The sequence below is a fragment of the Lolium perenne genome, chromosome 7, assembly GCF_019359855.2.
Source record: "Lolium perenne isolate Kyuss_39 chromosome 7, Kyuss_2.0, whole genome shotgun sequence".
NCBI classification, from domain to species: domain Eukaryota; kingdom Viridiplantae; phylum Streptophyta; class Magnoliopsida; order Poales; family Poaceae; genus Lolium; species Lolium perenne.
Genome location: NC_067250.2, coordinates 267599159 through 267613009, shown reverse-complemented (window position 1 = coordinate 267613009; position 13851 = coordinate 267599159). Strand labels below are relative to the sequence as shown.

The following is a 13851-nucleotide window of genomic DNA, read 5'->3' as shown; positions in this document are numbered from 1 at the left end:
AAGAGGCAACCTCGTCGGGAGTTAGTTGTGCTAGACCTTGTCGTGCGCCAAGGACCGCCGCTTAATAAGGTCGTGTATCTCCTCCCCAAAATCATGCCTCTGCTCATGGAGGCTGCAGATGTTTGTCATTCACCGCCTTGACATCAGCGTCCATGGCGTCGAAACGCGCCAGGAGCTGTGTAAGCCACCGCTACAACACATCTCGAGAACAAAAGTGGTCTAGATGACGTTGTCGCGGGCCATCTGAATCAGATCTAACCTGGCGGGGGATTTTGGGCCGACTTGCAGACTCGATCTCGGATTTGTGTCTGCATTACGAAATTGTGATGGCCATGGGTGGATTGGTATACAAGGTTCAAAGATCCATGAAGAAATTGGGATCTGAGGTGGAGATGAGAGTTTAGAAAGAAGTGTTAATTATGTGAGATTCAGAATTTTCATTTCATAGCATAAGGTTTCAGAGTACAGGGCACTCCCTTTCAAAAGGTACCACTCACGCTTACAAGTGTGACCCTTGGGTCTAAAACACCTAGCTCACGCCACTTTTGTTCTTGCAAACCAATACTCAGTCACTGTCCGGGGAGCTACACTTGGCCAACTGCTTCCTTTTAGAGCGCGATAAAGGAGTCTATTAGAACAGCCTGTATATACCGGGACCTAGTTACTATAGTCTCCCAGTCTACGCTAAACCACTATCTTGTTTATTTGGCCTACACCAATATCTCAAGGCGACGTAGCACTTGAAAGATCTACACCAAATATTACTGAACACTTCGACATTTAGCGGAAGTGATAAGTGGGACGGCAAGGCATGCTCGTATATATAGCCACAACATTCGTATGGAGTATTGGAGTCTCATCATGTTTTGTCCATGTCCTCATGCTGTCATGCAGAAATGAATCTCGGTGCTATAATTGCTGAAGTATCTTTTTTCAGATGAACAACGAAACCTGTGAGCTGTGATCAGCTCACGCGGTGCTTCTTTCCGACTCCTAATGGGTTTGTTTCTTAGTCTTTGCATGCAAGTCATCCTAACTAGGTTTAGCATGGAAAAAAGCTTTTGTAGTCACGTTCCCGTTGCAGCATTCTGGTCAAAAGAACATTCCCGTTGCTGAAACTCCATGGTGCTATTTCCTTATACAAGTACGCCATAGGCAGAATAATTTTTTCGCCAACTAATTGCTGTAGATTGATGTGGAGAGGAGACCTTAACAAATTCACAGCTAGCTAGCTTCCAAATGCATAAAAAAATATTAATATTGGAAGAACATCATTTGGCCTCAACTCGTGGCTCTAAATCCGCCATCTGTGATAACTTTGTCCGATTGAGTTGTCGCCATGCGAGGAATTTCTCGAAGACGGAGTTGGATGTCTTTGCGGCCTCTACCTACATGGTAGTCGGCAACGGGGAATCCGCCTCTTCTGGGAGGACAGATGGTTGGACGGCAGGTCCATCAAGGAGATGGCGCCGGAGGTATACGCTTTGGTACCAAAGCGCCGACAGAAGGCATGCATGGTCCGTGAAGTGTTGGTTGAACGCACCTAGATCCCCGATATAGTAGGTGCACCGAGCGCCCTGGCACTGTGGCAGTACGTCCAGCTGTGGGGTAGACTCAGGGACACTCAACTATCAGGGGACCCGGATAGGTTGGTTTGGCGGTGGACGACGGATGGCCAGTATTCAGCTGGATCCTGTTATGACACCCTCTTCCAGGGGGCAATCATCTCAGGGTCTTGGAAGCTCAACTGGAAATCCTGGGCGCCACCTAGGGTGAAATTCTTCATCTGGTTGGCCTGCCACGACACTGGACGGGTGAGAGACTGGCACAGCGGGGGCTGCCGTATGCGCCGAGATGCCCGTTATGTGATAAACCATGAGGCACCTTCTTACAGGATGTTCCTTCTCTAGGACGGTGTGGTTTGAGGTCCTGTCGTGGATACGATCAACCTCAAGCCCGCCCACGGCCGAGGGTGACTTCGCGGAGTGGTGGTCGCAGGTGGTGCGGACCGCCCCTCGCCAGCTGCGCAAGGGCACTTCGTCGGTTATCATGCTCACGACATGGTGGATTTGGAAACACCGGAACGCGGCGGTCTTCGACAACGCTCGGCCTTCGGTGACATCCTTGTTCAACGACATCACTGCCGACGCGCGGCTTTGGGCGGACGCGGGAGCTCGGGGTGTGCGCCAGTTACTCCCCTAGTCTAGGGTTTTTCCTTTTTCTTGGGTCGAGTTGTACGGCGTGGTGTGTGATTAGTAATGCATCGAAACGCAAGGCTTTTGCGTTTTCGCGTTATGCCATTAGTTTATGTCATCACGCGAGTTATTGTTACTATAAAATCATCGATCATACACTAAAAGATCTAGAAAAGTTCGTTAGAAATTTCTAACTAAAGTGCTGCTAATTTGTTAGTAATAATCAGATAAGTTACAGCCACTTGGATGGTTTCTTAATCTGCCTTCAGATGTTAGACTGTAGAAGCAGAAAGAGGAAGTGGGAGAATAATTCTTTATCCAAGTCAGGGCGAAGCCAGAAAAAATAAACCATTGGTGTCATTCCTCAAAATTTACCGGTGTCATTCCAGGACTATAATTACAACACTAACAAGTGGGAGAATAATTTTTTGTCCAAGTGACACCGGAAACCTGGATCATCTTTGCAACGACTATTAAATATTGTAGATTGATGTGGAGCACACGCCTTAAACACATCACAGTTAGCTTGTCAAGTGCAGAATAAAATGAACATTATTAAAGTAAACATCGGTTGGGACACTATGGCCTGATCTCTGGATGACTGGATAACCCTCGTCTGGTGGCCGAACATGCGGCTTTAAACCCGCCATCTATAATTTTCCCATATAGTCATATATAAACTTTGATTGAATCATCCTCAAGCAAAGGCTTTCCTCGTATTCAAACTCTCATCTTCATAGCTGACTGTATTTAGTCATAAACTAGCAACTCATCAACCATACATTAGGTTTCTAAGAGTCGTAATAGTAATTTGGTACTTGGGTACAACTTGCTAACCACTTAAATATAAGTGTATCACAAGTAGGCATCTAAGGATTTTGTCACTGTACTCATTGGCTGGCTTGTATACTAGGAACAGTGGCGGTCGGGCAGGTCAAAGAGTTCGAGCCGCCGCTGCCAGGCCTCACAAGCTTCTAGAGTGGTTGGTTCAGATAAGGGGATGTTGCACTTGAATGTTTGCTAGGGTCTCTAAAGGGTCTACATAGTCCAACGCCAGTTGAAAAATCTGAAAAAAAAAAATGTTTGGCTTTAAGGGGAAGAAACCCAAAGCGCTGTGATTTTACTAGAAGTGATTGTGTGTACGACACCAAATTGCGAGTGCGGAGACTCGAACCTGGGCGGGCGGGGATGCATCAGCCCATCCCAACCACCGGGCTATGCCTCGGTTCACAGCCAGTTGAAAAATCTGGTACATCAATGATGAGTGCTTTGAACATATATAGTTCCATCGTCAGGGATTCAGTTCCAGTCAGGTCAGGTTACATCTGATTTCATTCAGACAAGGTAGTCATGTCAAATAGAAGTCATGACGATATATCAAATGATTGATGCTGGAGGGATGCTCCAGTGCTCCCCCCTAAGTGAAGTTGAGGGGTCATTTTGAGTTTTTTTTTTTAAGCGTTGGGCTCGCCCGAACCCATATCCAGCCCGTGTATACCCATATGTATGGATACGGTATATGTACCTCACGGTAAAAAAAAATGGAGATCACGTGAGCAGTTAAGATCTAATCCACCTAAAACTCGCATATCGTCGTGCATGTGTCTTCTGTTGACGCGATCGTCGTGAGGAGAAGTGTACTCCCCCGTCGTCGGAAACCCTAGTGCGAGCACGGGCTGGGGTAGGGTTGATCTTCCTCGTTCCCCCGCGATCGCCGTGAGCATTTGACTCCTCGTTGGAACCCTAGCGCGAGCCCGACGCATCATCCGAGCTGGTGGCGGTAGGGTTCCTCTTCCTCCCGGGTGGGATCTGCCGCGCGCTGGCCGTCTCCGCCGTCGCCGTTGATCGCTCCAACCTGATAATTAAGTCTGGGCGAGCGCGGCTAGGGTTAGGCCCGGCTCCTCTTGCCCTTGTGCGTGGCCTAGCGGCTTCTTCCTCCTCGAACGCATCGATCGACCCCTGTGGTGGGGGTAGGTTTACTCCTCCGGCGCATCGATTGGTAGGTACGTACATGATAACTCACCTCTTGTTGGATCATTTTAACTTGTGAAAGAATTTGATGCCGATGTACTGAATTTGTGATTTTTGTTGTAGCTAGGAAATGGATGAGACGATGTCTGTTGTTTGTGAGGTAGAGAAGGTTCCTGGAATTGGAGTTCATGGAGATGAGTCAGATAATTCTAGAACGGGGCTTGGTAATGAATCTTTGTCAGGGAGGGAGAATATTTTCGTTGGTTCAAGGTCAGATAATTCCATGAGCTCAGAGCATGGGATGGAAGCAATTATTAATGTAAGTGTATTTGATATATTCAAATTTTTTCATGGAAAGCAAATGCAGAAGGATAAATGTTTTAACATTGTCATGTTATCATTGAATATGTAGATGGACATTGACAATGATTATGAGAGAGATATTAGTGATGATGTTGCGTTGGAGGAAAACAGCAATGAGGTACATGGAGTGTAACTGTTATTTGATATGCAATGAAATGAGATTACCATTAAAAAGTGGGAAACAGTAATGAGGTACATTTACTTGTTGTCTTTAATTTTTGCAGGAAATATTTGGACTTGAAAATGTGTATGACTATTATGGTGAATCCGACGTGGAGAATTATTTTTATGATGAGTCAGTAGTTGGCAAACATTATGTGGAGGCAAAGCCGTCGAAGAGCAATGAGGTATGCATTGGTTAATTATTTGTGGAAACCAATTTTTTTAGTAGCCACATAAAAAAATTTGAGTTTGATTGCTATGTTTTTATGTGACAGTCCCATGTTGATGATGGTGATGATGCGAACCTCAGTCAAGCTTGTCAGGCAGAGGATACGATAGAGTTGTACATGATGATAAAGGAGATGACTTTTCCTAGTGAAGAAGCTGCATTCGTATTCTACAACAGCTATGCCAACGATAATGGATTCAGCATCAGATTGGATAAGGTCAGATATAGCAAAAAGGTTATGAAACATAGGCGTTAGAGGCGTTTTTTGTGTTCAAGGGAAGGTGAGCGTGATCCAAAGTTGATGACCGAAGAGGGACATAGCCGGAGGCTCGGACCACTGTCTCGATGCAACTGTGAGGCGCAGATGACTGTGAAGCTGAATGAAAAACTTGGTGTCTGGTATGTTGATAGTTTTGATAAAAAGCACAGTCATACGTTAGCAAGAGCGGATGAAACACCTTTTCTTTGGTCGCATAGAAAAATCAGAGATCATCAGAAGGCTGAGATCTTAGCTATGGGAGCTGCAGGTATTAGGAAGCACACCATAATGGATTCTATGATTAGCAGAAGTGGATGGTATGGCGGCGTTGGGTACGTCCGACGGGATCTGTACAACCTTTGCAGCAAGGAAAAGAGGAAACTACGTGCGAAGGGTGATGCTGCCACAACCATAGGCATTATGCTGAGCAGAAAGGAGAAGGACCCAAGTTTTTATTTCGACTATGACTTAGATGAAGAAGGACGGCTAAAGAGAATGTTCTGGTGTGACTCGCAGTCTGTACAGGACTATGAGTACTATGGAGATGTCCTTGTGTTTGACAGCACGTACAAGATGAATCGCTATGGTATGCCATTCATACCTTTTGTTGGTCTGAACAATCACCGTAGGACTACGGTTTTTGGTTGTGCCATAGTTTCAGATGAGAAAGAAGAAACTTATGTGTGGTTGCTTCAAACATTTCTGAAGGCAATGTGTCAGAAGAAGCCTTTGAGTGTAATTACGGACGCCGACTCAGCGATGATTAGGGCAATCCGCACTGTATTTCCCAATGTCTGGCACCGCATATGTTCTTGGCATGTTGAAAAAAATATGAAGATCCATCTCAGTCACAAGTCATTGGGCGAGTCCGGTCAATGTTGTACTATAGCACGTCCATAGCCGAATTTGAGCAGAGATGGCAGGCTTTTTTAAAAAGATGGAAGACGGAGAACACTGAAATTTGGTTGAGGAGGATGTACAGGAAGAGGCACCTGTGGGCTGCAGCTTTTCTGACAGAGGGTTTTTGGCTTGGTATGAAGAGCAACCAGCGGAGTGAAAGTCTGAATTCCTGCCTTCACCTGCACCTTGATGGAGAAATGACTTTAGTGGACATGATAATGCACTATGAGAATTGCATTACCCGCATCCGTGAGAACGAGGCGCATGATGACTGCACAGCCTCACAGACATTACCTGTGCCCGTAACAAGCTGCAGGGATCTGGAGGTATTTGCTACCCACGTGTTTACCCCGGCAAACTTTTATATATTGCAGCTAGATTTGAGGTCAGTTGGCGGCATAGTGACTTTGGAAAGAAAGCTGGGATGTGGGTCTGAAACTTTTGTCGTGGCATGGCATAATAAACCAAAGAGGCAGTTCACCGTGGAATATACACCGGAAAATCCTAAAGAAACTATAAAGTGCAGCTGCAGGAGAATGATTCGAAAAGGACTCCCTTGCAAACATATATTCCATGTTCTATGTGTTCTGCAAATATCTGAAATTCCTAAGTGTTGTGTTCTTCGTCGGTTATCAAAAGACGCAAGAAATGGACTGCCTGCTAGGCGAACGAGTGATATGTTTGGAGTAGGTTGGTCAGTACAATTATTCATACTGTGGTGATGTACAATTATAGTAACTACATATTTTCCCATAGCAGGGAACAAATTATTATGTCAATGTTGTTGCCATCATAGCAAGATATCACTCCTGGAGCACAACAGCATTACCATAGATTTACAAATCAGTGTGAATCCCTAAAGCAATTATACAATCATGTAATAAAAAACATAGTAATGAAGCTCTGTAGCAAACAATTGATGCTACTACTAACTAATAAATTGTGCACACAGTAATCAAACCAGATAAATTATGCACACGGTATATAATTTGGGGTCACATGACAATAAAACCCCCCTTAACTACGAATGCACACGGATGTCAAACAAGATTAAAAAAAACCCTTGCCAACATACACAAACAACAGGCAGTCTGCTAGATCCATTTGGTTTAGGTGGAAACTTCTGGTTGGTTCTTTTGCTTGCTAGCCTTAGGCGCCTTTTTGTATATTTGTGTTGCGTTTTTTAGCTAGACCTTGTGTAACTTGCCAGGCGGGCAAGAGATACTTGTTGTATGGTTTCGTTATCCCGTGGTAATGAAATCCGATCCATCTGGATCGTTTGGAAAAAGATCCATTTGGTCCACACTAAGCCCTAATCACAAATCATATGATTCGTCTATTCTTCGGTTTCATCTAACCCTAATCACCATAAAATAAGGGCAAATAAGCTGAGGAGTTGAGAGGATAGCACATACCAGAGGGTATTCCACCGTTGGCTACACATTCAGATCTGGCAACATCTCGCCGCCGAATCCGTGCTCCTGCTCATCCGCCGCCGTCAGCACCAAGCCTCCGCCCGATGCGGCCGCACCACGACGGCTCCATCCACCCGGCACCACATCTGCCTCCGCCACGCCGGTGTTCTTGACCAAGGCAGCGGCGGCCGCCCTCGCGGTGGAGCTGCTACCCTCCATCGGCCTCCGATTCGACGGAAATCCGCGGAGAAGAAGGGATTAAAGAAGAGAACTGGCAGTGGAGAGGGAGTGGAGAAGACGAAGTGGCCGAGGGAGAGGGTTTTCTCCGTACCTGATTTGGGGGGGGGGGGGGGGAATGGTGGGGCGAGGGAGGCGGAGCAGCCGACGAAGGTTTTATACGTCCCTTCTGATTCGGTACACGCACGTGACTTCGCCACGTACAAGACGGTACACAAAATACGTACAACACAGTCGCGGGGCATACGGGCCTGTACAGGGCTTATACATATATGTCAGAAACGTGATATGACGAAACTAACCCTAAATCCGAACAGGTATGGAGCGATCTGAACCGTTGATGGGTTTTGACAATTTCACTTTTCCTCTGGGGGAGCACCGGAGCAGAAGCGTTGATGCTGATACTATTGGGAGCACATGTCACACTCAAGTGGTTTCAAGTCCATCGCATGCATACCCAGATCAAGAAGAATCATGACAGCCAGCTCAGCCAAGCACGGTGCAGATCACAGATGCAAACTTCAATCACATTCACACTGAAGAAATTCAGTGACAGAGGCTACAACTTCATGCATCAGTGGTCAGTTCAGATGAGGGATGGTTGCACTTGAATGTTTGCTTGGGCCCGTGAAGGATCTGTAGAGTCCACTAGAAGTTGAAAAAATAGGTACTGAACTGCTGAACTGCAATGATGAATATATGTCTCGGAAGACTGATCCAACCGCACCGATTCAACACCTATCGGGGTAAGATATTACAAACTTTATCTCGAATTTGTGAGCGCAACAGTACGATTTAACGAAAATTATGTTGCGGAAACGTACCCGTGATAGCACTTTCGCGCGATGGTTTCCTAGAGTTGCAAGGGTAATTTCATGCTGGCCCTAGCAATTTTATTTTTTACCTTGTTTTCTCTCAAAAAAAAAAAACCCGGCTGTCCAGAATTCGGATGAGCGATCAAGATCGCGTCGCGCCACGGTTCAAAAATTGAAACGTGCGCGTGATACGAGGGTCCTGATTTAGAGGCTGTGGTTACCAAATTGTGATGGCCCTGGATCGATTTGGATACAAGGTTCAAAGATCCAATTAGAAATTGTGGATCTGAATTCTAGGGTGGAGATGAGAGTTCAGATATAAGTGTTAGGGAGATTCAGAATTTTCATTTTACGTTACTAGTAAATTTGCCCGTGCGTTGCTACGGGTTTCTCTATATTATTTTGGATAAAAAATGTTCCGCAAAAAATATCAGCTATTATTCATGTAGTCGACTATTATATACATTTAATTTCTAAAAACCTATCATGTAGCACAATGCATTGCTACATTATCCTTAATTTATAATTCACATATCCGTACACAAAGCATTGTAGGAAATATGTATTGCGAAATAGGATTGTATTTTGGTATAATAAATATTCATTTAGTGCAATAGGCTGGGAACTATTTTTTGTTTTTTTTCTAACACAGTTCTGCCGCAGTTCTGCCGTCATCAAGTCGTTTACAAGGAGCAGAATAATAATAAACCAGCATGGCTGAGGCGCGGCGGCGCGCATGGCTGAGCGCTCGGCCGCAAGCTGATGGCGGCGACGGATGGTGCCACACACGCGAGGCTAAGGCGGTGGCGCGAGGAGCCGATGTGCAGCAGCCACGCACGGGTGCGGGCGCGCACGACTTAGGCGCGGATGCAGGAATCGGGTGGCGGCAGAGGTGGCTCGCGGTGGTCGACGACGAGGTGGAGCTGTGGAGCGCAGGCCTGCCTCGCCGCGCTGCAGGCCGAGCAGCACCGAGCGTGACCTTCCTGCCGCATCAGGCCGGGCGCGGCCTCCCCTGCCTCGCCGCGGCCCACGCCGTGGTGACCATTCTCCCCCTCCCCGTGTGGCGGCGCTGCTTGTTGCGCCTGGCGCGGCGGTGCTGGCAGCCGCCGCCGACGCGCAGCTGTTGGTTGACTTGAAGGCGCAGCCGCCGGCGCGGAGCGATGAAGCCGGCGATGGATCTCATGAAGGATTTCCTGCTCGCGTCGCCAGGCTTCGATTACCCGGAGTTCCTGCGCCCCATGTCCCCCGTGGGGCGAACCCGTTCTCCCCTCTCTTCGACGTCGGCAGCTGCATCACCAGCCGCAACAGGGGCACACGGTGGGCGTCAAGGAGCTGCTGCAGGGCATCGCGCGCTGCAGGGCGTCGCGTAGCGCTGCGCCGCTGGGCCGGCGGCGAACGCCCGCGACGGCCACAGGTCCTCCAGGTCTTCTACGCCGCTTCCGGCGTCGACTCTGTGGCCTCCGCCGCCCTGTCCTTCGCCTCCACTGGAGACTCCACTCCACCAGCCCTGCTCTCCGCCGCCGTGGCTGCCGCCGCCGTCGGGGTTCGTCGGCTCCTCCATCTCAGCGGGAAACGAAACAGCTCGAGCGGAAAATGGTGATTGGTGGACTGGTCGGTCATAACCATGCACGCGCTGACGGTGAGACAACGTTTGCGCGATCTGTTACGTATTACCCCAGAAGTTGTAGTTTTTAGCAAAAAAATCCAAAAATGGTACTGACGCGTTACCACTGCCGCAATTGTGGTAGTTTTATGTAATTCACTCGAATAGCTCTATGTGTATACAAAGCAAACACAATCCAGCCAACTCTCAAGCAGAATATTCTTGCTACAAACTAACGACCTGCAAGGAACAAGCTTTGGAAGCGCATCAAGTTTTGCGACACCAGCAGCTACACCTAACAGAAATAGTATAATTTTCTGGAACAGCGAGCCTGCAGCTACAAGACTTTAATCTTCAGTTGAAACAGTTTCAGCAACTGTACAGTGAGTACGAAGGAACCGGCTGGTGCCATGGCCACGCCGCGTCCATGACAGTGCGGCACTGCCGCCCAGCCAAATTTCTTTCTCCTTGAGGACCACGTCTGCCGCCACCCTCCAATCGCTCAATCCTTCAATCCTATTCTTTGATGTGTTCATCCTTCTCGATCCCCAACTCTGGCCAATTTCATCCGCCTAGAAGATTGGATAGGGCGAGGCTAGTGAGGTGGGGATGGGGCGCGGCGGTCGAGATTGGCTAAGCGACGGTGGTTAGGAGGAGGACGGACGGAGGGAGGGGGTCGTACCTGCGCCGCCCCGTCGAGTAAAGCTTCAGCGTTGCGGCTGGGGATGGGGGCAGTCTGCGGCGGCGAGGCTGGGGCAGCAGGGGCTAGTCGTTTTCGCTTCGCCGGAGCAGCTCGTCCGTGCAGCTCGCCATAAGCCGCCGCCACCAGCTGGGGCGTTCCATAGGCCACTGTCGGACCGCAATCCCGTCCGCTGCCTCTGCCACTACCGGTGGATCTCGAGGCTCGAAGGGGAGGAGCGCGCACCGAGGAGTCCTGGACTGACGCGAGCAAGGTAGTCCCTCGAATAAGCCAGGGGAGGTTCGTGGCCGGCGCACCGGGGAAGCCAAGGGGCAACACGATGCGTTGGGTGGCCGGCAGCGGCGAGCTGGTGGGGAGGCGTTGGAAGGGAGAGAAATCAGCGACGGGGTGCGTTCGGTCTGAAATTGTTGACCGTTTTTTAACTAACGCGGTGGCAGTTCATGTAATTTTTATGAAAATCGGGGGTAAGAAAAAACGGACTAACAAGGAGCTCTTTTGCTTTTATTATTAGGTATAGACTAGCAAAAGTGCCCGTGCGTTGCACCGGAAGAAATAAACACTCGAACTTTCCTACGGCCGCAGAGTGTTAATACTTCCCTTGAATTGTTCATTTGTTTTACTATTTGTGACGAACTTAACATGTCCGTGTAATGCACCGGGAGAAAAACTGTTTGGTTGAAGCACCGGTAATAGTCGACTGCCACGCGGAGCTGATAACATAGGTGAGCGCTGCCAACATGAAATCGAGCTTATCCTTCACGTAGGTACTACCTGATGAGTTTTCGATCGCTATAGTCATCACCCAAGGTTGCTATAGCATTGGCAGAACAACAAATACAAATTGTTTTATCAATTAGCTGGTCTTCTTAGTACCATATCACAAAGAGATGGTATGTCCTTCTTAGTATTTTCCGAAAATGCTAATCACAATTATTAGAGATATATGAGCTTAGAAAGAAGTGGCGTGCAAGTTAGCACATCGATTTTCCTTTAAAAAGGGCCGTACGAAGATAAATAAACCTATGTACTATATCACTGTACGTACCTGCACATGAGCTGTTGTCCTCAGCCGAACTTGTTAAGCTCAACGTCCATTGTCCATTGTAGCCGTTCCGATACAGCCTAACCAGGAACCAGGATGACCATACATGCACCCCTCGCTGTAGCGTCGTAGGCCATACATACATGTTGTTACGTCATGGTTGGGCGATGTCCTTGCCATTGCGTGCGTGCAATCTCTGTTCAGCGCGCTCGCACGCAGTGCTTGGCCGAGCCCATCCATTCGCGCCACCATTTGCCGTCTTCGTTTCCGCGTTGCCCGCTGGCCGTTTGCGTTTCCCGCTTCTCATGTGTTAGACATGCAATCTGTCATCGCCATTTCTGCCGACTCTCCGCTTCTGAAGCCAACTACTGAACGAGTCCAACGCACGTTGTGCATGAGCTGCTAGATCATAGGATCTCAACTGTATATAGATAAGAACAGTTAGCGCACACTGTAATCTCAGTTTCAGCTGAACAATATAATTGTTCATCATGCTCTCCCTCTAAGTCTGCCCATGTAACAATCCACTCCTTTAATCATGCAACCAACCAGCGATGCTGCTACTTAATGATTCCCTTGGTGATATCCTAGTCAAATTGAACGTATATAAACCGGCGGGTTCCGTGTAAACGGGCAAGGTGGAACTAAAACGTGAATCGTATGGTACAATTAACCACCTGAGCCTCATTAGTTTGTGGTTCGTTCACCAGGCCTGTACTATGTCGGCCCATGGCACATTGACAGCGGTGGGAAGGGATCTCGTCTACTCAGAAGTAGTGCTAAACTGATTGGGCCCACGCGCTAGACGAACGAACCTTGCAACGCGAGGAAAGGGGATCAGGGAGTGTTGCGCCAGGAGCTTCAGCTCGACTCTCTTCTGCTCGCGGAGGACGCGCCTAATTCTTCTCCGCTTCAGCTCGATTCCTTTAGCCGGGCCCGACCATGCCGATTTCACTTTACTCTGTCGGTTCTTGCTGCGCGGGATGAAGCTGCCGGGCGGCCTAGAGATTCAGTGCGACCGCGCCCTGTAGACGCTCGACGGCGTCGCGCGCAGCTTCCGTGCGCCCGTGCTCGCGCCCCGCTCGACGGTATCTCGCGCGGCCTCGAGCTTCCGTGCGCCGGCCCAAGTGGCGGATGATGCAACAAAGCTAGGCGTCGTGTCGGAGTTACCTGGCCGCACATGGCAGTTGGCAGCGGTTCGGGGGCTCGAGCCGGCGTTCCTGGAGGTGGTCGGCAACGGCGTGAAGGGGCAGGGCGGATGCCGGCGGCGGGGAGATGTTTCTGCGGGGAATTTGCGAGTTAGGTGAGCACCGACGACAAAAAAGCACAAGGGCGTTCGTTCGGACATGGGAAATAAAGCAAACCAACCGGTAGTGGCAATCTGTGTATTATGCGATTTAGTGGGAGGGTAAATCGGTCCAATAAAAAGTTGGACGAAAATTTTGGCAGAAACCTTAGCTCCTTTATTATTAGGTATAGACTAGCTTTAGAGTACACGGCACTGCCCTCTTAATAGATACACCTCACGCATCCTAGTGGTACCCGCAGGTCTAAACACCTAAGGGCATCTCCAACCAAGCGATCCAAACGGACGCGCTGGATCGTACGTTTTGGCCGTTTGGGTGGCTGAGCGGACGCGCGGACGGAGCCCCGCGTCCGCGCGTCCGTTTGGTTTGCGTGCTGCGCCCAATGCGGCAGATTTGGGTCACGTCGCCGTATGGTAGCTTTTTGCATGTTAATTCGCTATAAAACGCCAAATAAATTATATAAAATAGTTCAAATGCTCAAAATTTATTACACAATACATTGTCCACGTAATCAATGATAAAGTATTATTCAAATAAAATGTAAAAACGATACAGATGCTTTAGGCTTCGGGATTTCCTTCATCATTGTTGTTTGCAGCATTGTTGCCTACATGATGCCACATGTGCTCGAGCAAATCAGACTGCAGCTGGTT

General features: G+C 48.5%; 1 protein-coding gene and 1 long non-coding RNA gene across 2 annotated transcripts; one reads left to right on the top strand and one right to left on the bottom strand.

The window, feature by feature from the left end:
• The first annotated feature begins 1392 nt into the window (after positions 1-1392).
• On the top strand, positions 1393-2202 carry LOC139833934 (uncharacterized). Its single transcript, XM_071824309.1, has 3 exons — positions 1393-1450; positions 1564-1842; positions 1895-2202. The coding sequence occupies exons 1-3, from the start codon at positions 1393-1395 to the stop codon at positions 2200-2202; spliced, it is 645 nt and encodes a 214-aa protein (XP_071680410.1).
• A 6996-nt stretch (positions 2203-9198) lies between these two features.
• LOC127315283 (uncharacterized) lies at positions 9199-11231 on the bottom strand. The gene is made up of 2 exons (XR_011749417.1): positions 10832-11231; positions 9199-10721 (listed from the first exon to the last, which is right to left on the bottom strand). It is a non-coding gene; the product is annotated as an uncharacterized lncRNA (long non-coding RNA).
• Positions 11232-13851: the final 2620 nt, after the last annotated feature.